We start from the raw sequence: 19,619 nt of genomic DNA, 5'->3' as shown, positions 1-19,619 counted from the left end.
AATTACTTTACAGATAGATTCCTCTAATAAAAAAATAACAGAAATTAGAAGTCAGAATCAAACTACTTAATTGGAGGATTTTTGAGGTTTTAATCGAACTGATCTAATTTCTACCTCATCTGGCATCATCCTTCATTTTAATTTAGTTTCCATTTTTATTTTTTTACTTCTGCGAAGGTTCCCTCTGTTCTTGGCATGTCTCCCTGTCACTCTGATGAATGCTGACACAAAGGAATTTTTCCTTTCTCAGAAATAACCGCTCATCTGTTGCTAATTTCCCTTCCTGTCCCTTATAGAACACATGGCTCCTTTCTACGACCTCTTGCTGTGTGCACATTCAAGAAATCTTTTATTTCCACTTTTTCCAAAATTTTCCAATTTTGATAACACCTTTTCAGTGTATGTTTACTAGACATTCTTACTTAGATAACACAAAAGAAATGCAAACTATTTTCATTAATCCTTTCAGCAAATCTGTTAAATGGCTTGTTGAACAAAAAGTCTTCCCATTTTCTTTTCACCCCTTTTAGGTGTACATTCATTTCCAAGCAACAAACTTACATGGTTTCTGTTGCTCAATTATTTTTTTCTTCTTATTTGACTTCCTTCCTCATGGTTACGTGATTTCTTCCTGACTCTTATATGAGCTACACCTCTGCAGAGGCACACACCAAGGAAGGAAAACGAACAAACATGCATGTACATTTTCACGTCTCAGCAGCTGGATCTAGCCATGGATTTACTCAAAACTTACAGGGGCCTGTAACTTAGTGACCTCCTGTGGATAGGACTCTCACGACAAATAACTCTCAAGCACCCGGGAATTTTTGGAATTGTATTTTCCCCTCACATAATTTGCTCTTGGTTCAACACATCCCTACACTACAGCCTTAATTAGGAGAGCAGCACAAAACAGTTCTACAAACCCTCTGCATCAGAAACACTAAACAGAGACATTGCATTTTTCCAACCTTCCGCTTAGTATCTTCACTTAACTTTTAATTCAGCATTTTCATTTAATCAAAACAATGCAAGTTATCTATTTTCTTTGAGAAATACTGAATTCCAAACTTCTTTATTAATAATTGTAATATTATACAGGCAGTTCCAGAAAACTCTCTCTTAAGCCAAGTTTAATTAATGAGGAAGGCCTAGCAACTTCCATGAAAAAAATGAGTCCATGGGATGTCCACGGTGATGAAGTCTGTATGAAATTCTGTAGCACTGAAACATTATATTTAGCATTAAAAGGACCTAAAAATCCTAAAAGGACCTAAAAATGCATAGGTTGAAGATCACATGGCACTAATGTTCATTTAAACGAACATTAATCTCTTCACAGAAATCCACCTTTAAGTACTGTTTCCTTTCTGCATTTTCTATGCTGACTTTGGCTTTTGGAAATTAACTTAGGTACAGATCACTGTGTTCTTCTTTTTCCTGATGAGAAACTCAACACGGTTTCGAGTCTGAATTCGCATGTCACATGTAGTCAGACATTTCATGCGGTGCTTGAGCATTCAGGATCTTGTTCAAAATTAAGATAGTTAAGTTAGATTAACCATATACTGGTGATAAACCCAGCAGGTAAATCCTTCGCGTGAAAACGTGAAACAAGGCCACACAAATTCTATTTACTTTAAGTTTGCCCAACCTATTTTTCGCACTAGGAAAGATGGACTGAATTTGTTGCAGCTATAAATTTCCTTTACTGTTGGCCAAAAATGTGCCACGTATTAAAATAAGTTACTGAGTAATTAGGATCACCAGGTCAACTACACAATATTTCATGAGAATGAAGTTGCTACTCAGAAAATGAGTGCTTTTTCTTGCCACTCTCAGCAGCCTGGCTTGTTTTGCATATGGTTGCATGTTTAATTAGCAATCCTTCTGTAAGTGTCTGCAATTAGTACAATGATGATTAATAAAATAACTCCTTTAAAGCTCCATTTAGGCAGGAGAACTGCACAATCAGGTATAATTAATTCATCATTAATAAATCATGGCTGATTAACTAATCTGTTGATTACAAACACATTACAGTATAGACTCCCACCTGAGCTCTGGTGATTTTTCTATCCTGAACAGAAATAGAGACAAAACAGTAGTAAACTACACAAAAATGCATTAAGCAGCAAAGATAATGATTTAGTCAGGAAATTTGGATAGCAAGTTATCTTCAAAATTTACTGGGCTTCATTCATTATTAGTTCCCTTGCATAAAAAAAACCAACTGTACTGTCTTATTTGTTAAATGTGGGCAGCTGAACAATAACTGCTGCTTTAGTTCACTTACATTCTTAAGGAAGTGGGGTTTTTTCCCAAAGCATCTCAGATTATGGGCCAGATTCACTCTTGGCATAAGCCAGTAGGACGTAGGAAATGTGGCAAAACAAGCTTGCACTATTGCTCAAGATCCAGTTCTTGCTCCTCAAGATTCCAAAAAGGGATCAAACTGCTTTGTGAGAAGGCAAGGTCGCAGTGGCTGCTAGATATGCCACTGCCCCCAGTGCTATGAAGCTGTCTCCAGAGCTGCGCCTTGCATCCAATGATGAGTCCATGTTCCTAAACCACACCTGAGGCCCGTGAACTTCAGCAAGACTGGATATGGAAGCAGGATCATGCATTTCCATTAGGCGATTTCTTTTGCTTGCCACCCAGCTCTTGAGCTTTATAGTGCATTTAAATCTCATTTTCAATACATTCTGTGTACTAGCGGGAGCAGGAACTTTCATTTCAAATGAATCCCAGGATTTTCACAGTTACTTGTCTCCAGCTACTTGGACTTAAGTAAGATGTAAGTTAAGAGTTAGGATAAAATTCAAAATAAGCGGAAATAGGGAAACTTGGCACAACCAAGTTCCTCCTCATTTATAAAGGACTGACATCCAGGTGTTCCTCCAGTATGAAAATGCCTTTGAGTCCAGAATACTTCATCCTGAAATACTGCAAAGAACAAGAACTAAAGCAAAGCTTGGGACAAAAGCGATTTGAAAAGGAAAAACAGTTTTAGCTAGAGTAACTGAAACAGTTCAATATTTCTAATAAATCCAGAGAAAGACCAGAACACTAAAGGGAAAGGCGACAAAATCTGAAGCACTGCACTTCAGGAAGAAAATTACAGAAGAAACTTTCAATTTGGGAGTAAACCTTCAGTCTTTGAAAAGTAACTTGCTGCAAGCAATAAAGTTTTCTTTCAGATTTTAACCAGTTTTATGTGCATCAGTGTGCCTATCTCTTACACCTTTCCGCTAAAACTTTAATTAAAAATATTGACTAACAGTAGTACTAGGGACCACTACAATACCATTCATCTCAGAAAAACACTGTTCAAAAGAGAACCATAAGCACATTTCTGGACAATTTATATTTTTTAAAATATTTTAATTCGAGTAAGATAATGAACAATGAGCTTCATTTCAATATACAGCAAAGATTTTTTTTTAAAGGACTATAGTCATGTTTCACAGGAAAGGACTGGATAAGAAAAGTTTGATTATTTTAGCAATCAGAAAAGTTCAGGAAGCAAGATGACTTTTAAAGTGGAATCTGGATATTTTCCAGATTTTCCGCGGTATTTTCCGCGGTCAGTGTATATATCAAGCAGCAAGATGAAAGCAAAGAAAACAATACTAAGAATCTTGAAGATTAGAAGCGAGCATTATCAAGCACTTTTTTAAAATGAAGAATACATTACGACTTTTGAGAACAGTGGTGATTCTCTGCCTAGAGCTAAGGTATAATTAGTACGTATTAGTATGAATAATTCGAAAATGTGAGAGATTAGTGTCCATTTCTTCAGAAAGTCAAGTTTCCTTTTAATACAACAGCAGTTTGCCCCGCAATGTCAACTCTTCCATCATTACGCAGTGAAATCTTCAACTCTCCTCCACGGCGGGAACACTGAAAAGCTACATAGAAACAAGAATCCACAGTTAAAAAAATAGCATTGATCACAAATTGCCTAAAAGTCCATGAAAATACAGAGAAATGAGGCCCCTGTCTCCACAAAGCAAGCAGCACGAGGGCAAGCCCGGTACCAGGGACACCCTGGATGAAGTGTCTTTATGGATGAAGATTAGCTGAGGGTGGATCTCAGACTGGAAACTGGCTATTGAGTCTGACAAAATGCCAATTCATACAAGTAGAGAAGGGTGGTTTGCTGTGCTGTAGCCAACCAAGTTTCCTTTGTATATCTAAAGAAGTCTGGAATTCTGCCATTCATGGGATAGACAGTTTCTGCGGGTGAGAAGGAAGAACACAAGTATTATCTGTGTAAGAATGAAGAACCACTTTATCAGTATTGAACATCTGAAGTAGCTACTAGGCTCAAAGAATGTTTTTGGCTAATGGGTAAATAAAACTCAAGCAGGCAGTGGAAAAAATCTACAGAGAAACACAGATTCGGCCTCAGCTGTCACACACTCTTACACAGACAGGAACAGACACTGATTTATACAAACCCAAATACATAAATTAATAGAGCTGGATTAAATAGAAATTGCCTTCCACTTGTAAATAATAATGGAACTAATCTTTTGCCTAACCTGTTTAGTCATAAACAGGTGGGATGATAATGCTTGCTTAGCATGTTGAGTCTGTAGACTTGTTTTAGTAGTCCAATTTCAGATGCACAACTACTTGATCAGAAAATGGTCTGGTTCAGACAGCATTTAGCAAAGGTTTGAGTTTCATACAGTGTTGTTCTCATAAAAGGCTGTAAATGGATGAAGAGGCATTAATGTTCAGTCTCCTTACTCAATGAACTTCCACCTGCTACAAAAGTTGTTGAAAGCCACAGGCAATGTTTTTCCTCACAAACCCACAGTTTGTAAACTGGGTAGAGACTGTATTCAGATCCCAACAGATGAGATGGGATCTCTAACAGATGGCATATATACTGTATGCTTTAAAACAATTTCTCAGCCACAGCTGACAAGAACACTCTTCCTCATAACAGGATATTAGATTCTCAGACAAAGCAAACGCTCCAAGACAGTGGAAACAGGAGTTATACAAAGATTAATGCTGATACTTTCTGTTCTTTTCCATTTAAAGACCCACCGGTTATTGTTTTTAACCCGTCAGAACAACATCTCTGGATGGAGTAATGCCTTCAATTGAATATTCCGGACTCTTAAAAAAGCTTAATCTATATGTTAAGACTATCTGGGAAAGATGAAAGCTGTGATTACAATTCTGCAAAACTCTTCACTTCATTAGAATTCAAATTAGCAAAGGCTTAAATACAGGTAGATTTATTCTTGGGTAGATTTATTCTACCTTCATAAAGCAAAGCCCTCACCAAAAAAAAAAAAGTGAGGAGATGGCAGAGTTAGAAGATGGGACAGACTCTGTATTGAAAGAAATCCTGGCAAAATTTGTGAAAATATGATCTTACAGCTATCAAAGTAAAGTCTGGGGTTTGGTTTGGCTTTTCCTCCCTAAAACCCCTAAAATGGTATAAACCTGTTCTGTACTGGGAAGGAATCAGAGAAGTGAAAGGCAGTAACAAGAACCAACATTTACCCATAAATTAATACAGCTGTCTGAAGTAAACAGGTCCAGAAAGATTCCTGTATCTTTCCCTGAGAAAAAAATTATCCTGGATAAATCCCCTCTTCTTCACAGTAATTTGGAAAGTCCTCTATAATCTGTTCGAATATATCAAACTCCTTATGCATGTTTATAAACAATATCTTAGAAATGTGAAAACTGTGTGAAGGGCTGGACACAGAGACAGTTGCTAAATGTTGCATTCATTAGCAATTATGGAAATCTATACACAGAATCATAGAATCCAGTAAGAGATTATAATTTTCTGAATATTGCAGAGACTCTCAAAATGAAAAAAGGCAAGGACTGATACTGCACTCTGATTTAACACTCGGCTTCAATTCAAAGATATGTACGTAGTTTCAAGAAAGATCATGAAGTATTTCATCTTGTAAAAAGATTGGAAAATTCCTGTAGTTGATGGGGGTGGTCACTGACAATTTGGTTTAATAAAAGTAGGAAGAGAACCCAATCACAGGAAATTATTTCTGATACATCAGCAGAGATGCAGCTGACCTCTCCTTAGAGAGATCTGACAACAGATTTCATATTCCTCATTTTTATACTATTTCATATCTAATTTACTCTGGAACCAACAGATCCTTCATATTAGGGCAGAAAAATCTTCCTTTATTCTTGCAATACAAGCTATCGGATATTACAGAAGCTACTGGTAAAGGTTTCTAAAAAGTAAAAAGATAGTCTGATTTATTAATCTTTGGTGATACAGAATCTTCTTGATAGCCATCCATCTTTTCCAAATAATCTCTTTAGCAATAGATTCGCCCCAGTACTACCTGATGCCATGTCATGTGCACGTAAGGAAAAGTTACTTCCTATTAACACTCATCAAGACCACACGAAGATCAGATGTTAAAAGTAACCTGTATTTAAATCTGTTTCGTGTGATTTCTACTACAAAAGAAGTCTGAGGACATATATGCATGTAATTTAACTCATCTTCTGGAAGATGGGACTTTTTTTACTAAACACATTAGAGAAGCTGATTAGAGTATCGATTGCCTTTGCTGCCTGAGGTAGTTTCTCTGAAAGAGGAAATGTCACAGTACATACAAAATACATGAAAAAGCAAAACAGGTAGAAAGTATCACCTGACAATACAGACAGAAATTCTTCTCTTTGATTTTTTTAGAGAAGCGGCGGCTATAGATGGGCATGGAAGAGTTTCAAATTCCACATTAACATCCAAGAAAGTCAAAATCTTCTGAGAAACAGCCAATCCATACGGGTGTATTACCAAGGACGGTTTCTCTTCTTCAGAAAACACACTGGGGTTTTCTCCCCCAACATTATGGAAACTATCACATACTTGTGTGATGTTAATGCAAATATGAGATCTTCAGAACAGAACGTTAAACCTGTCCTTCAACCCACAACTGAGATCTCAGTCATTACGGATTGCCACACTGCGCTATGGAGCGCAAACAGATCCTTTAGAGAGTTTATCATTCTCAAGAAAATCCATTTTGAGATTCTTTTGACCAAGCATAAGGCAGCTTATATTGAAGATAGCCGTTTGTTTGGAAAGCTATTTACTTTCATGGACAAGGAACCTTACTAGATCACTGGTCCAAACTCTGCTACAAATTAAATGTTACCAAAGACTTAATAGTTGTCAGGTGCACAGCAGAATGTTGTGGGCAACCCTCTGCCTCCTCTTAGATAACCAGACCGGGACTAAAGGATTTTTATTGCTTCTGTTGTTCTACCATTCTCTGGCAAAGCACTAGTAACAGGAGAAGCAAACAGACGCCCAACGCCTCTTATCTAGTGTTGTAATGTATTAACACTTGTGCTCATTTTTTTTCAGCAAGTTCTTCAGTTTCTTGCTTAACAACAAATATGTGATCTAAAAAGCATCTCTCGTTGATTGAAAGAGTACCAAATCTGTGCTTTGACTTCAGAAGTCCAGCCTTCTCAAATTCTTTTAAGGCTTAATCATTTAAAAATAAGACTGCAAATAAAATACAAACAAATCAAATTTGCCAATGCCCACGTATCTTGTTCCCATTCACATATATTTAAGGTCAGTCAAATTCTTTCTCCTCTTGTGATGTAAGTGACTATTGTTTCTTATATACATCCTGGTTTCACTGGGGTAGAATCACAGAATCAATTTTCTGTTCAGGAAAGCTGCATCTTTGAGAAGACCGCAGCACCCGGCTTGTGAGAACAGAGTTGATAGACACTTTGTTTTCATTTGTGGCCAGCCATGGCGTGCAGGTCTCAGAGTGATCAAGGTCATTAGCAGGTTCAAGTCACCCAGGTGCTAAAGCCAGGAGGAGCAACAGCCAGGGCCGCTGATCCAAGCTGGCCAACAGAAATATTCTATACCATAAACATCATGCTCATAGAGATCGGAAAGTTTGTTGGGGGGCGGTCTCTTCTCCTGATGCCACCCTCCCTGGAGTGCCTCACCCATTCTCGACTCTCCTGTGTGCTACGACCACCACATTTTCACTAGAGATGTAGTGGTCACAGTGCTTGACGTCTAGCGTTCACTGCTGGAAGTGCACAGCTCACAGCCACTGCATTGGCTGGGTATAACTCTGTGTATTCTCTATCAGTATTAATATTAGGATTTTAATTGTTATTTTATTTTATTAAATCTGTTTTAATTTCAACCCATGTGTCTCCTTTCCTTTTCTCAATTCCCTTTCCCAGGGTGGGGGCTGTCACTGGGTGATAGAACTACTGACTAAATGAAGACAATATACTTCCTTGCTATCATGGAAAAGATCATCATCCTGAGGAAAACCACTCTTCATATCTGAATACACGCATGTATCAGAAACCAGAAAAAAAAGTACCATAAAGCACATTTTGTACATAGAATCTGAACGTTAAAAATACATCACCTTATCTAGCTATAATAACACCAGCTATTCTAAACCCTAAGTTTTCTAAAGAAGTCACTGAAGGGATTAATCTGGAGTAATTCACAAGAAAATACAAAAATCAGGCAGAAACCACAATATGTTCAGTCTCATCTTACTACACATAGATTAATATACAATTCAAACTGTACTGAAAAGTAGACATTGTGAATGGAAATACTCATACCTGTTCCAAATAACCAAAATGCAAGCCATAAAGACCAAGAAGTAAAGTAAAATTAAGTCAAAACACTAAAACATCATTTGAAGTTCACCAAGCTTCAGTTACAGTGAAAGGTCATGAGAACCAAAATCCAAAAGCTGAGATGAAAAACTAACTGCAGAGTGTTACGATCCAGAAACTGACACTTCAAATTCCCTGCAGGCTTGATATATCATGGTGGTGGTCAGGAAAGAAAGCAATTTCTCAGAGATTACCTCAGACACAAAAATATTACCTAACACTCTATTCATATTGAGAAAATGGACAGAATTATTGCTACAGTTTGGATTGCAGTAATAATAGGACTTTTTTAGCGAGTAGCTTTTACATAAACAGGCATCTTTGCAAGAAAATATTTTCTCTTACCAAGCATTTCTTTCTTCCCCAGCTGCTCTGACCAGTAGCTGCTTAAAACAGCATGGGCAGATCCTTAAGAGAAATTGGGAAACGAAGTACAGAATTAAACTAGAATCATCATTTTACAGAGTAAGCATGTTCAAAATGTAAATGCCATAAACAGATCAAGTGCCACATGTGTCTCCACGGCAAAAACACCTAAGAATTTTCAGAGCAGACAGAACTTCAGGTTTTATCATTCCATTTATTTATGATAGAGCAGTATTACTTCCTCATCCTCTGGCTTCAATGGAAATTTTGCCTCGGCAAGGGCTTCACGATTAGCCACACAACTGGTAGGAGTAACAGCCAGTATCGATTACAATCCTCAAGCCAAAATACTTATTTGTTTACCAAAAGTGAAGTTTCCTCATCCCAGAATCTCAAAATAATAAATTTAAGATATTATTCACCTAAATATGACATTATTCAGTGAAATGTGAACCTACCAAAACTCTGAACAGGCTTTTGGGTGTTAAGAATAGAACAGGTAGATAGAAGTCACTGTGTAAAACAAAGGTATTTCTTCTCCTAGCAGTTTTCACAACAAAACCTGAGAGTTTCTCCAGTCTTGAACATTGTAAGTATCAGGATGAAACTCAGTGAGATTTTTATGGTTTCAGCACAGCTTCAGAAAACTAAAAGAGCAATTTCTTCTTTTGTGACCAGCAGAAAGCTTAAAAACTTAGGGTGACTTCTCCAATTCATAGCTAGACATGCTGCTTCATTCTATACTAGCAGCTAGGGGCAAATACACTCTGCTGGAAACCCGACTGTGAACCATCTATAATTATCAGGGCTCAAGGACACCAAGGCATGTAGCATTATTAAGAAATAATTTAAAAAGTAATATAATACAAAGCCATAACACTGCTAAAAATATCCTTCAGCTATACAATAAAAAAAATGTGTTACTATAAAAGAAAGGAGAGTTAAAGATGGAAGACAAGCAACAGTGAGCTATAACAATTCTAGTAAAATCTCCTATGTAGGAAAAGCTAGAATTCAGGAAACTTCTAGCTTTTCCTACATATCCATACTAGTCTTCCCAGAAATCCCAAGGGATGAGTTCCAAGATTAGATATTGCTACCAGACTCTGTACTTGGCTTTATGAGGAAAGAGATCTGAAAGCTTACGAAAATAACTGAAATACTTAGCTTGTGTTTGTTTATAAACCTTTCCTTCTACTAGGAGTGCTAAATAACTGTCTATATTCCAGCAAAGAATGATTTCTTTTTATTTAGCAAAACATTTAATGAGCACTTTTGACCAAGTTCTCAGCTGACTAATAATTAACTGGCACCTAGGCAAACAACATCATCACACCTACTGAGTGGAACATCAAAGGAATAGGCAGAGCACTAGCCTTCCTGTCCCTAAATACACGACTCACTGAGTTCATATTATTCACTGGCCTGAGAATATCCGCAGGAAGTGTCATGAAACTACAGATTTCAGCTGAAGTGCAAAAAAATACAGAACACCAGTAGAAGTGGATATGAACTTCTACTGCAGTACTCATTCAATAACAAACTAGTCTCCTGCTTTTCTCCAATTGGAATACTTTAGAGAAAAGATAAGGAATAAGGAATCTGGCCTGATGACAGGAAGAAGCTGATTTTTTCTGAATGAGTTTGCATCAGTCATGAAAGTTTCCAGTTTAATGAGTACACTTTTGCTGTCCACATAGAACAGTAATTTATAAGAGAAATTCCAAAATACAGAACCAGATTCACAGCATTATTTAATAAGAGCCTTTGAATTGAACTGAAGGAACAGTGAGAGTCATTTATCACACAAACACATACCTGTAACAGGGTCTTCCAGAACCCCATACCAAGGTGAAAAATATCTAGAGTAAAAATCATAGCCTTTTTCTTTTCCTCTGGAACCTCCCTTAAGAGTGAGTATGAGTCCTTTGACCTTTCCTGTCTTTTCGGCTGACAAAAAGTGTTGTGCTCTCACTTGCAGTTCTTCCAACACAGACCTTGAATATAATCGTAGAATTTTAATAGTCCATATTCTTCATTTTACATGAACTTAAGTATTGAAAAGAAACATAAAACCACAAAATCATCTTCTCTACAATCCCAAAAGAGACACAGTAAAATGTTAGAGGAGACAAGATTCCTAGCATTGTCCTCCCAATGTCATTTGAAAAAAGACTACCCTGAATACAGTACACTCTGAGTGAGCAGGGAAAGAAGTCCAATCCATGCATTTCCAATTTATTTCTGAAAATGGAGCATCCTGGAATAGTAGCTACAAAAAAGCACACTTCTGTTTCAACATTTCAATCACTGAAAGAAACATTTCAGGATGCAAAGAGTAAGCACTCCATCTTTTTTCAGAGGAAGGAAATAACTAACACCATTCAGATCTTCATGGGATTCTAAAGCACCCTACAACAGTCTCAAGTCTGTGGAGCTGCAGAGACTTTCCCACAAAATAAAGTCTGAAAGAACAGAAATAGTAAGTATCCAGCTGAGGATATTTCTATCTGCCCACTAGCCCAATCTTTAAACACGAATTAGGCCAAACTTTAAGAGAATAGTAATTTGGCCTGACTGTAGACATTGAGTTTCAGCAATATATACCCAAACCAGACTTGACGTGACAATGAAATTCAGCTCTCTGAGATTAATTAACCGCTTTGGAATAATTTGAATAGGAATGTCCTCTATAAAGCTACTTAGGATGCTGTTAAGTATGTGTAAGCAGATTACAGTCAAAGGGGAATGAGAATGCATGGCCTTTTGTCAATGTGCCCTGTCTCACTAAGCAGGCCTCTGTAGCTACAGAAGTATCACCTCTTTATTTGAGAAGCAAGACTCCTCATTTCCTGCTAGGGTACTGGACCATTTTTTTTTACTCTGATGGGGAAAAATACACCATCACTGAAACTGTTTCCTACACCCTCTTTTCTTGAAGACAGATTTCAGGCTAATCTTATTGAGCTTTGCAGGTTCAATAAGCTCACATTAGAAGATAAAATAACTATTTAACATAGGAGTTTAAATTAGAGTTTTTAATCTCCACATTTTACAACTAGATAAAAGAGCCCAGTGTGGGAGGAACAGATGTTAAACAAGCAGAGTCAATTTCTGCACATTTGATTTTTAAAAAAAGAAAGTATAAGGCACCTTTCATAAGTATCACTGAGGCGGACCAAGAGTTTCTTTGTGTCAGGAGAATAACGAAGATCTTGAACAATCATGTCCCCAGTGGCTACCTGGTGGAAAAGTTAAAGGAGACAAAGAAAAACATCATCATTTGAATATGAATTATTTATTCCTGAAATATTTTTTTACAAATTATTTTACTGACGAAATATTTTATTCCTTAACATTTTCACAGAACAAATTCCCTGCTAGCACAGGGCTTATGCAAAGTCCATCATGCATCCTTCAAATACACAGAAGCAAGGAAATTGAATGCACTAATGCATGCACAGATACGGGTAGGTGCTAAGGGCTCTGTGTATGTCAGCTTGGAAAGAAATTCAGGAACCAGAAGGGGACGAGGCCACCAGATTGCCCTCACGTGCTTAAAACAGGCTGAAAATACCACTGAAATAAATACTGACGCTCCAGCCACTGGTAGGGGAGACAGAAGTTTAACTGCAGCATTTTGGAAAATTCTACTTCCTGGGCTGCAAGAGTGAGACCTTTGAAGTTTAGTGTTTTGAGTTCAGGAGTACATCAAGCAATGCCATGTTGCCACTTTTCAGCCACTTTAACATATAGAAATTAGCATAGCTATTTTAAGTGTGCTTCTAAAACCAGAGAGATTCTTTTTTTTACCTTTATTAAGTCTTCTACTTCCTGAAGTATCTGAAGAGAAAAAAAAAACAACACACACAGACTGTAAAAAATAGAACATATATATGGAGGTATCTATCCCACTACCGGCAGATAGACTTACATACCCATACAAATATAAACAGACACCTTCCTTGAAAGCTTTTAATGAATAAAATTTTGACTGACCTGGGGGTAGGTTAAGTAAAGTGGTAAGTCCAGGACAATATGATCTTCCACTTGTCTGGCTTTTAATTCCCCACTTAGTGTCACAAATGTGAGAACCGAATTTGTGTTTTCTAGAGAGAGAACATGGCAACATTATCAAACAGAAGAACTCGAATCTAAATTATTTTAGCTCTTACAGTAGGTCAGTATATTTAGAAAAAGTTAGTTAGGCAGCTGAAATATGATCATCACAGTAAACCTATATTCTGAGACAAAATTCCCAACTAACTCCATAAATAATCTGCTGCAATATTCCCAATTCATCAAATACTACTGTACCTCTCCCAGATGACATTTGCATATTTAGTACATTTCTTAAAGAAGAGTAATAGCAGACCATCGGAATCCAAGTGTAGGCATCAGACTATGACATTAAAATCACAAAGCAGTCGTAAAAGACAATACCTACAGTATCCCCCTATGTGTTCTTTAAATATTCTGAATAGTTAACTGCCTTTGCTGTAGAAAACAGAGAACTTCTTAATCAGAAGTACATTTTCTAAAAAGTCATGGTAATAAATAGTTTATAAACATACTTTGTACATGAAACAACACAGCAGCTGATGCAAGTGTAGCATGGCCACAGAGAGGAACTTCATTGGCTGGGGTGAACCACCGGAGTCCGAAGCAGGAACCTTGAAAATAACATTTATTTAGCATTATTAAATTGAAGAAAGAGACATCTTCCATCTACCTCAAAACTTTATACAGGGCGATGACAACTGGGTTAATCAGAACGCGTGTCATGATCAGTCTTGGTCTTAAAAACACTTTTCGGAACCTATTTTGTGCTGACTTTTGGAAATAGCGATTGCTTTTGAGTCAGGTCAACCACAAGAGTCTAGTACTAGCAGAGGAAAGCTCCTTTGTTACAAGGACAAAGGTGCTGCAGAGCAGAAACACCTGCGGGGCTGGGAACCAGAAGCATCCTTCACAAGTGCAGCTGGCACCGTTGAAGTGCTGCTGGGTTGCTAGAAACTGGAGACATGTGGAGATACCACTGGTAAGCACAAAACCAGCAAACTGTAACAGCAAATTATCACCTGAAAAGGTGAAAAATAATGTGGAAAAGGGGGGAAAACACCCTGAGAACATAGTAATTGGCAACTGCTACTGGCCATTCTAACTGAAGGAACAGGGAAACAGGAAAAATAAAAATTGATCTGAAGGAAGAGAGAACATCTATTGGCTGCTCCACGTGAAAAACAGAAATTAACAGTATCTTTTGGCTTCTTGAAGTGGTAGAGTCCTGTGCTCTCTTATGTCTCTATGATACAAAAATTACTTTTACCCAAAATGGAGCTTCTCTCTCTCTGAGAACTTCCCGTGCTGCATGTAATTTTCCTTTTCCTAAACAGGTCTGCATGAACTTTCCAGAAGATGATGGACCCTTGCCAGGGACACATGGCTGACTCCAAACTCCATGACACAGAACATCTTCGAAGTTCGACTCTGTCCCACTTGGGCCCACTTCCAGGCTACGTTTGGTTTGTCCTCCCATTTCAGAGATGGCTGGGTACCCTTGTGGGATCTGTTTGTCCTCCCCTCTGGAATCCACTTGATCTGCTTGGTACCATATATATGCGTGTAAGTACTCTATCATAAATATCTACTGTTATACTATTGGTGTTTGATTATTGACTAGTAATAATTTTGTAGGAACTTGTAATATTATATATATTTCTTGCTGTTATTATTGATTCCTGCTATACTACTGATCACTGATAATAATTTGCAATAGCTTGAGATATAGATTATATATATACACTTTATGAATCATAGGTATATTTGCTAGCGGTGATTTTTGTGGTATTCGTGGTAATCCGTGATATCAGAGAATTTAGAAATAAAGACTCCATGTACTTGTATATTATGGAAGCCTACAGAGTCATGGTGGCAACCTTGATACACCTGCTGGCTGGGTTACCCTTTATGGGTTAAAGAGAGTTTTGTTGTTATAATGGAACCGATATTGGAGCCAGGTCAGTTAAGAATTACTTTACTTAAACCACCAGTCAAGTCTGGCAAAAGCCTCTAATGCATATTAATTTCACCAGAAATCATATTTCTATCCGTTGTTTAAAAAATTCGGAACCCAAGAGCACTACACTTGGTTTCCTATAGCTTCTACAGAGTTTTTGTACCACAGTATTTAAGATGATGCTTATGAAAACATATCTCAAGTGAATAATTAACATACAAACACAAACAAAAAGGTGCAAAAGAAATAAACAATACTTAAAAAATATAATCCAAATAAAACCTAGTGGCTGTGGCACAGGAGTGCTCTGAGGCAGGGCAGACAGAACCCCGCTGTGAGCTGCCTTGTGGTGTTAAGGCACTTTCCCCGAGTGGAAACTGTGGCTGCTAGCAGGAGGAATTTGAGTCAGCCATGACTGACCAGAGACAGACGAGCTTGAGACATACAGCTATACTTGGACTGAGAGATGTTTTGGGTCTGACACCACAGACTCTAGTCCCATTAATATCAAAGGCACTTTAATGTGCTTACATGCTGTTGGATGTGGATGACTTGAAAATAAATAAAGGCATGCTATCAGGAAAAATGAGAAGTAGTATCAATTCTTGAGTCAAGAAATTAGCCTAACCCTAAAACAAATACCAACTTACTAACAATAGGAGTAAGCAATGATAGTTACTATTTAAAAGAAAATCCTCTTCAATTATAGAGACTGTCAAAATCCCACTCCCTGAACAAACAATCAAACGATAAAGACCAGTGTCTTTGCATACTGTTCCGGGGTCTCTTTCAGACAGCCCATAAGCCCAAAGCTGTTCATCTCTCTCTTCCACACTGTTGCAGCAAAGCAGGGGCATGCCAACATGACACCTTAATCTGAAAGCCTCCAAGCAAGCGTGGTTCCAGGCCCTTGGCTCATGTCACCACAAAACTGCAAAGTGAGCAGATTCACTACACTGGTTCAGCTGAACACTAATCCACAAAGCAATGCTGAACAGCCTCTGTAGTTGTCTGGTATTTCCTATCTTGTCTAGTGTCTCTTCATTTCCTCTCCCATCACATATACACACCCCACCAAAGAACCCTGCTTACACCTACCAAGTGAGCAGCCTAATGTGTTAGATTTGGGCAACTTTAGATTTCCCTTCAGTGTTGGCTCCGCAGGCAGCTTATGAGATTATGTGACAAACTCAAATATATCTTACAGTTACCTCAGTGATAATTTCCTGAACAGCCAAGCCAGATTCTACTCACTTTGCAGTCTTGTGCGTGTGGAACAAGCACGTTCCATCTATTCTTCCGCTTGTATAATAAGAAATTACCAGTACTGATAATCATGAGATTATCAGTAGTAATGGAAGTATTAACTGAAGGATTTTTGAATAACATTTTTAGGAGATTTTCCATCTAAATCTTGCTTATTTAGCAAAAGGCACTAAACCAAATGGTCTAATTTATGAATAATACATGCTCATATATTGTAAAATTGATTTGATACTGAGCACAAATACTTTAAGGAATCCATCTGCAAAAGGCTTATTATTATCTGAAGTAAGATACATCACAACTCAAACATTCTGTTCTGGCTGTCTTACAAACTAGCACCATTCCTTATAAATGCTCCTATAGTGTCTTCCTATTCCTGCTCACTTTTGGTAAAGTCACAGAACCGCTCACTTTTGGTAAAGTCATCTCCGGGGTGCAGTTTTCTGATGAAAGCGGTTTCCGAAAGGTTCATTTCTGTTGCAATTTTTTGGTGCAAATCTTCATCCAAGTCCTGATGAGGAAACAACAAATACAATTAAAATGCAGGCCAAAAAATGCAGAAACAAACTTTCTGTCAAATACTTACAGTCGTTTCATTTTCTGTTGTAAAAAAATATAGACTCATTTTCAGTTCAAAATACTTTGAGAGTAAAAAAAACCCATTAAACATGAAATACAAGTAACTAGTTCAATCCGTGTGATACTTAGGCATTTCTAGTATCGGCCCCATTAGTTCACAAATTCTTGGGATACACGGAAAATAAAATCACCAAAAAACCTAAACTCAGTATTTCCATACAAATAACTACTTTTTTTGGGTAAAGTTATGATTAAATGTTACGAAATTATGTTAGAGACATAGATAAATGTTAGAAGCTATGACTTCTCTTCACACTGAGAAGTCATTATGAACATAATCTAAAAAGTAACTACAACTCTGTTTTTATTTAATGCTGAAAAATCGACACCAGCAAGAGGCATGCAGCAATGGCCAGGGCAACGGCCAAGATGGCTGATCAGCACTTACAGCTGCACCCTCAACCCCACTCTTTGAACGACGGGAACAATATGCTGCGTCAATAGAAGCTGAGAGGAGATAAACCGAAAACCAAAAACGCTGAAGCTCACTGCATTCTGCTCTAACCGCCTGCAGAGCAAAGCCAGTGAACACTGATCCCAGGATACATGAGCTGTAGCCATGGTATAAAATTCTATTTCATCCTTGTTCCATTGCTCTTTCTCCACAATTACGCTGACCGGCCAGGTTTGAGAACCCAGTCTTTAAAGTACTGAAACACAAAGGAAACAAAGAACTAGGTGGACCTGGTCAGGTTCAACCTCCAACAGACAAAAATCTGCCCTGCTAACTTTCCTTATTTCCCTTCATAACTTTAATCCTTTTCTGCCAAAGATCCCATACTATAGATAAGAAACAATTACTGAAGTGTATCATAGACCTCTATTTGCAGAGTGAATTCTAAACCATGGACCAACACTCTCACCTTCTACAGTAACAAGCACCCCTCCTTTAGTGCAGGAAAATAGTTCTGTTACTAACGCTAAAGAGACTAAACTAGAACACCAACGAAAATGTTATTAAAAATAATGGAACTTTATTGAAATACTGCCATCCTGTGGCACTGCTGTAAACACAGAAGGGGATACTTTTGCCATTTTTGCATTACTCCCAACAGTTTTTGTAAAGCATCTGCTGAGACTCTAAAGAGACAGAGAACAGACACACTACTGCTAGCTGCACCATTCTTTGTTGGAGAATAGAAGTATGAATTAGAATCTCAGCTGAAGCTGAATCTCAGCTTTAACTTTTGACACTATAGCCTCTAGCCCCAGCTACTGTAGAAAAAACTTCAAAACCTCAACACTCCAAAGACAACACGCAAGTAAGTTGCCCTCACAACATATTAATGTAATAAAGTAAAAAGAATATTAAAAATGCTATTAGAAGCTCACTGTTTTAAAGTAAGTTCATTCTCAGAGGGAGTATTTCTATTTTAGGGGGCCAATAACACCTCTGAAGTGAGATGTCCTCTGTCACAACTTTAGCTAACCCAGTAAGTAGGCTGTATTGTCCGAGATGTACATAGGCTTAGAAGCACCTAGAAAGGATAGGTACCACCAGTACAAGCTATTGCCCCTGACTGCTCTACATATATTTTCATACTTAGAATTTTCAGCAGGTGTTACCACACAAATAATACAAGCTCTGTAAGTTTCTAACCCATTCTAATCTAATTTAATAACTAGGCTTTGGTGGAAATTGTCAATAGTGTACCAGTTAGTACCAACTGTTCAGAACACCTTGATGAAGGCAATGACTATGGTCTATTGCACTAAAGCTACCTGCAACTTTAAAGCAATAAAATCTGGCTCTTTAAACTTGGCTAAAGCTGAACCTGGCCCACTACCAGTGAACGACTCAGATCCAGGTTTATACTCCCCCTCTTTTCTTTCATATAACGAGAAAAAAATTACAGAAAAAAGAAGGAAGAGGGGAAAAACCCACAAAAAACCCCCACCAAAATAAAAAAATACATTTTAACACTTCATTCAGAAAATACTGACTACTAATTTTATGCTATTGCATTTCCTTTCAGTGATTTCTTTCTGAATCCATTGCCTTAAGAAATTTTTTTTTACTTAAGCCAGAATAAAACCAGTATATCCCTTTAAAAAAAATTTTAAAACAACACACACAAAAAAAAAAACCCACCACAATGCATGTCCTGTATGAAATCGCTCTGATGAAGAAGTGTACTGATGCACTAACTTCTCTGTATCCTGGAACAGCAGCAATCGGTGCTGTCAAGCAGAACTCCTGAGTAAAGGAGGCATAGTCCAACGCAGCACTGAGTGTGCAGGCAGGCCAAGTACAGAATGCCAAACGCTACTGCAGTCCCCCATAAAAGTTCTGGTTTGGTTTTTTTAACTTACATTTTCAAGCAGACAAACTGCCGCGGGATTTCCAGAAAATGGCCGGTTTGTAAACGCATCAACCGTAAAAATAGGAATTTGCATTGTCGATTGCGCCTATTTAGCCTTAAGCTGTACTCTGCAAGGTGCGTTCTGACCCGTTTTATCCCTGAAGGGGAGCATTAAGTCCCAAGTTAATGTTTCCCTACCGACAGGAGGGGCCAGCGGGCCCATCCCATCAGCACCGAGCACGGCCACGGACTCCGGCCTCTTTGCGCACCCCCAGCCCTGAGTACTGAGTGTTTTTCAGCTCTTCTTTAAAAATTGTTAACCCTCCTCT

At 37.9% G+C, this 19,619-nt stretch overlaps 1 protein-coding gene across 1 annotated transcript; it reads right to left on the bottom strand.

The window, feature by feature from the left end:
• Nucleotides 1-3,798: 3,798 nt before the first annotated feature.
• PBLD (phenazine biosynthesis-like protein domain containing) lies at nucleotides 3,799-19,427 on the bottom strand. Its single transcript, XM_010133424.1, has 9 exons — nucleotides 19,301-19,427; nucleotides 16,760-16,859; nucleotides 13,638-13,736; nucleotides 13,063-13,172; nucleotides 12,877-12,906; nucleotides 12,217-12,305; nucleotides 10,882-11,060; nucleotides 9,043-9,105; nucleotides 3,799-3,911 (listed from the first exon to the last, which is right to left on the bottom strand). The coding sequence occupies exons 1-9, from the start codon at nucleotides 19,382-19,384 to the stop codon at nucleotides 3,799-3,801; spliced, it is 867 nt and encodes a 288-aa protein (XP_010131726.1). The 5' UTR covers nucleotides 19,385-19,427.
• Nucleotides 19,428-19,619: the final 192 nt, after the last annotated feature.

This window comes from Buceros rhinoceros, unplaced genomic scaffold (assembly GCF_000710305.1).
Source record: "Buceros rhinoceros silvestris isolate BGI_N320 unplaced genomic scaffold, ASM71030v1 scaffold23193, whole genome shotgun sequence".
Lineage (NCBI taxonomy): Eukaryota > Metazoa > Chordata > Aves > Bucerotiformes > Bucerotidae > Buceros > Buceros rhinoceros.
The sequence above is the reverse complement of the archived record's forward strand: the minus strand, read 5'-3'. Positions and strand labels throughout refer to the sequence as shown.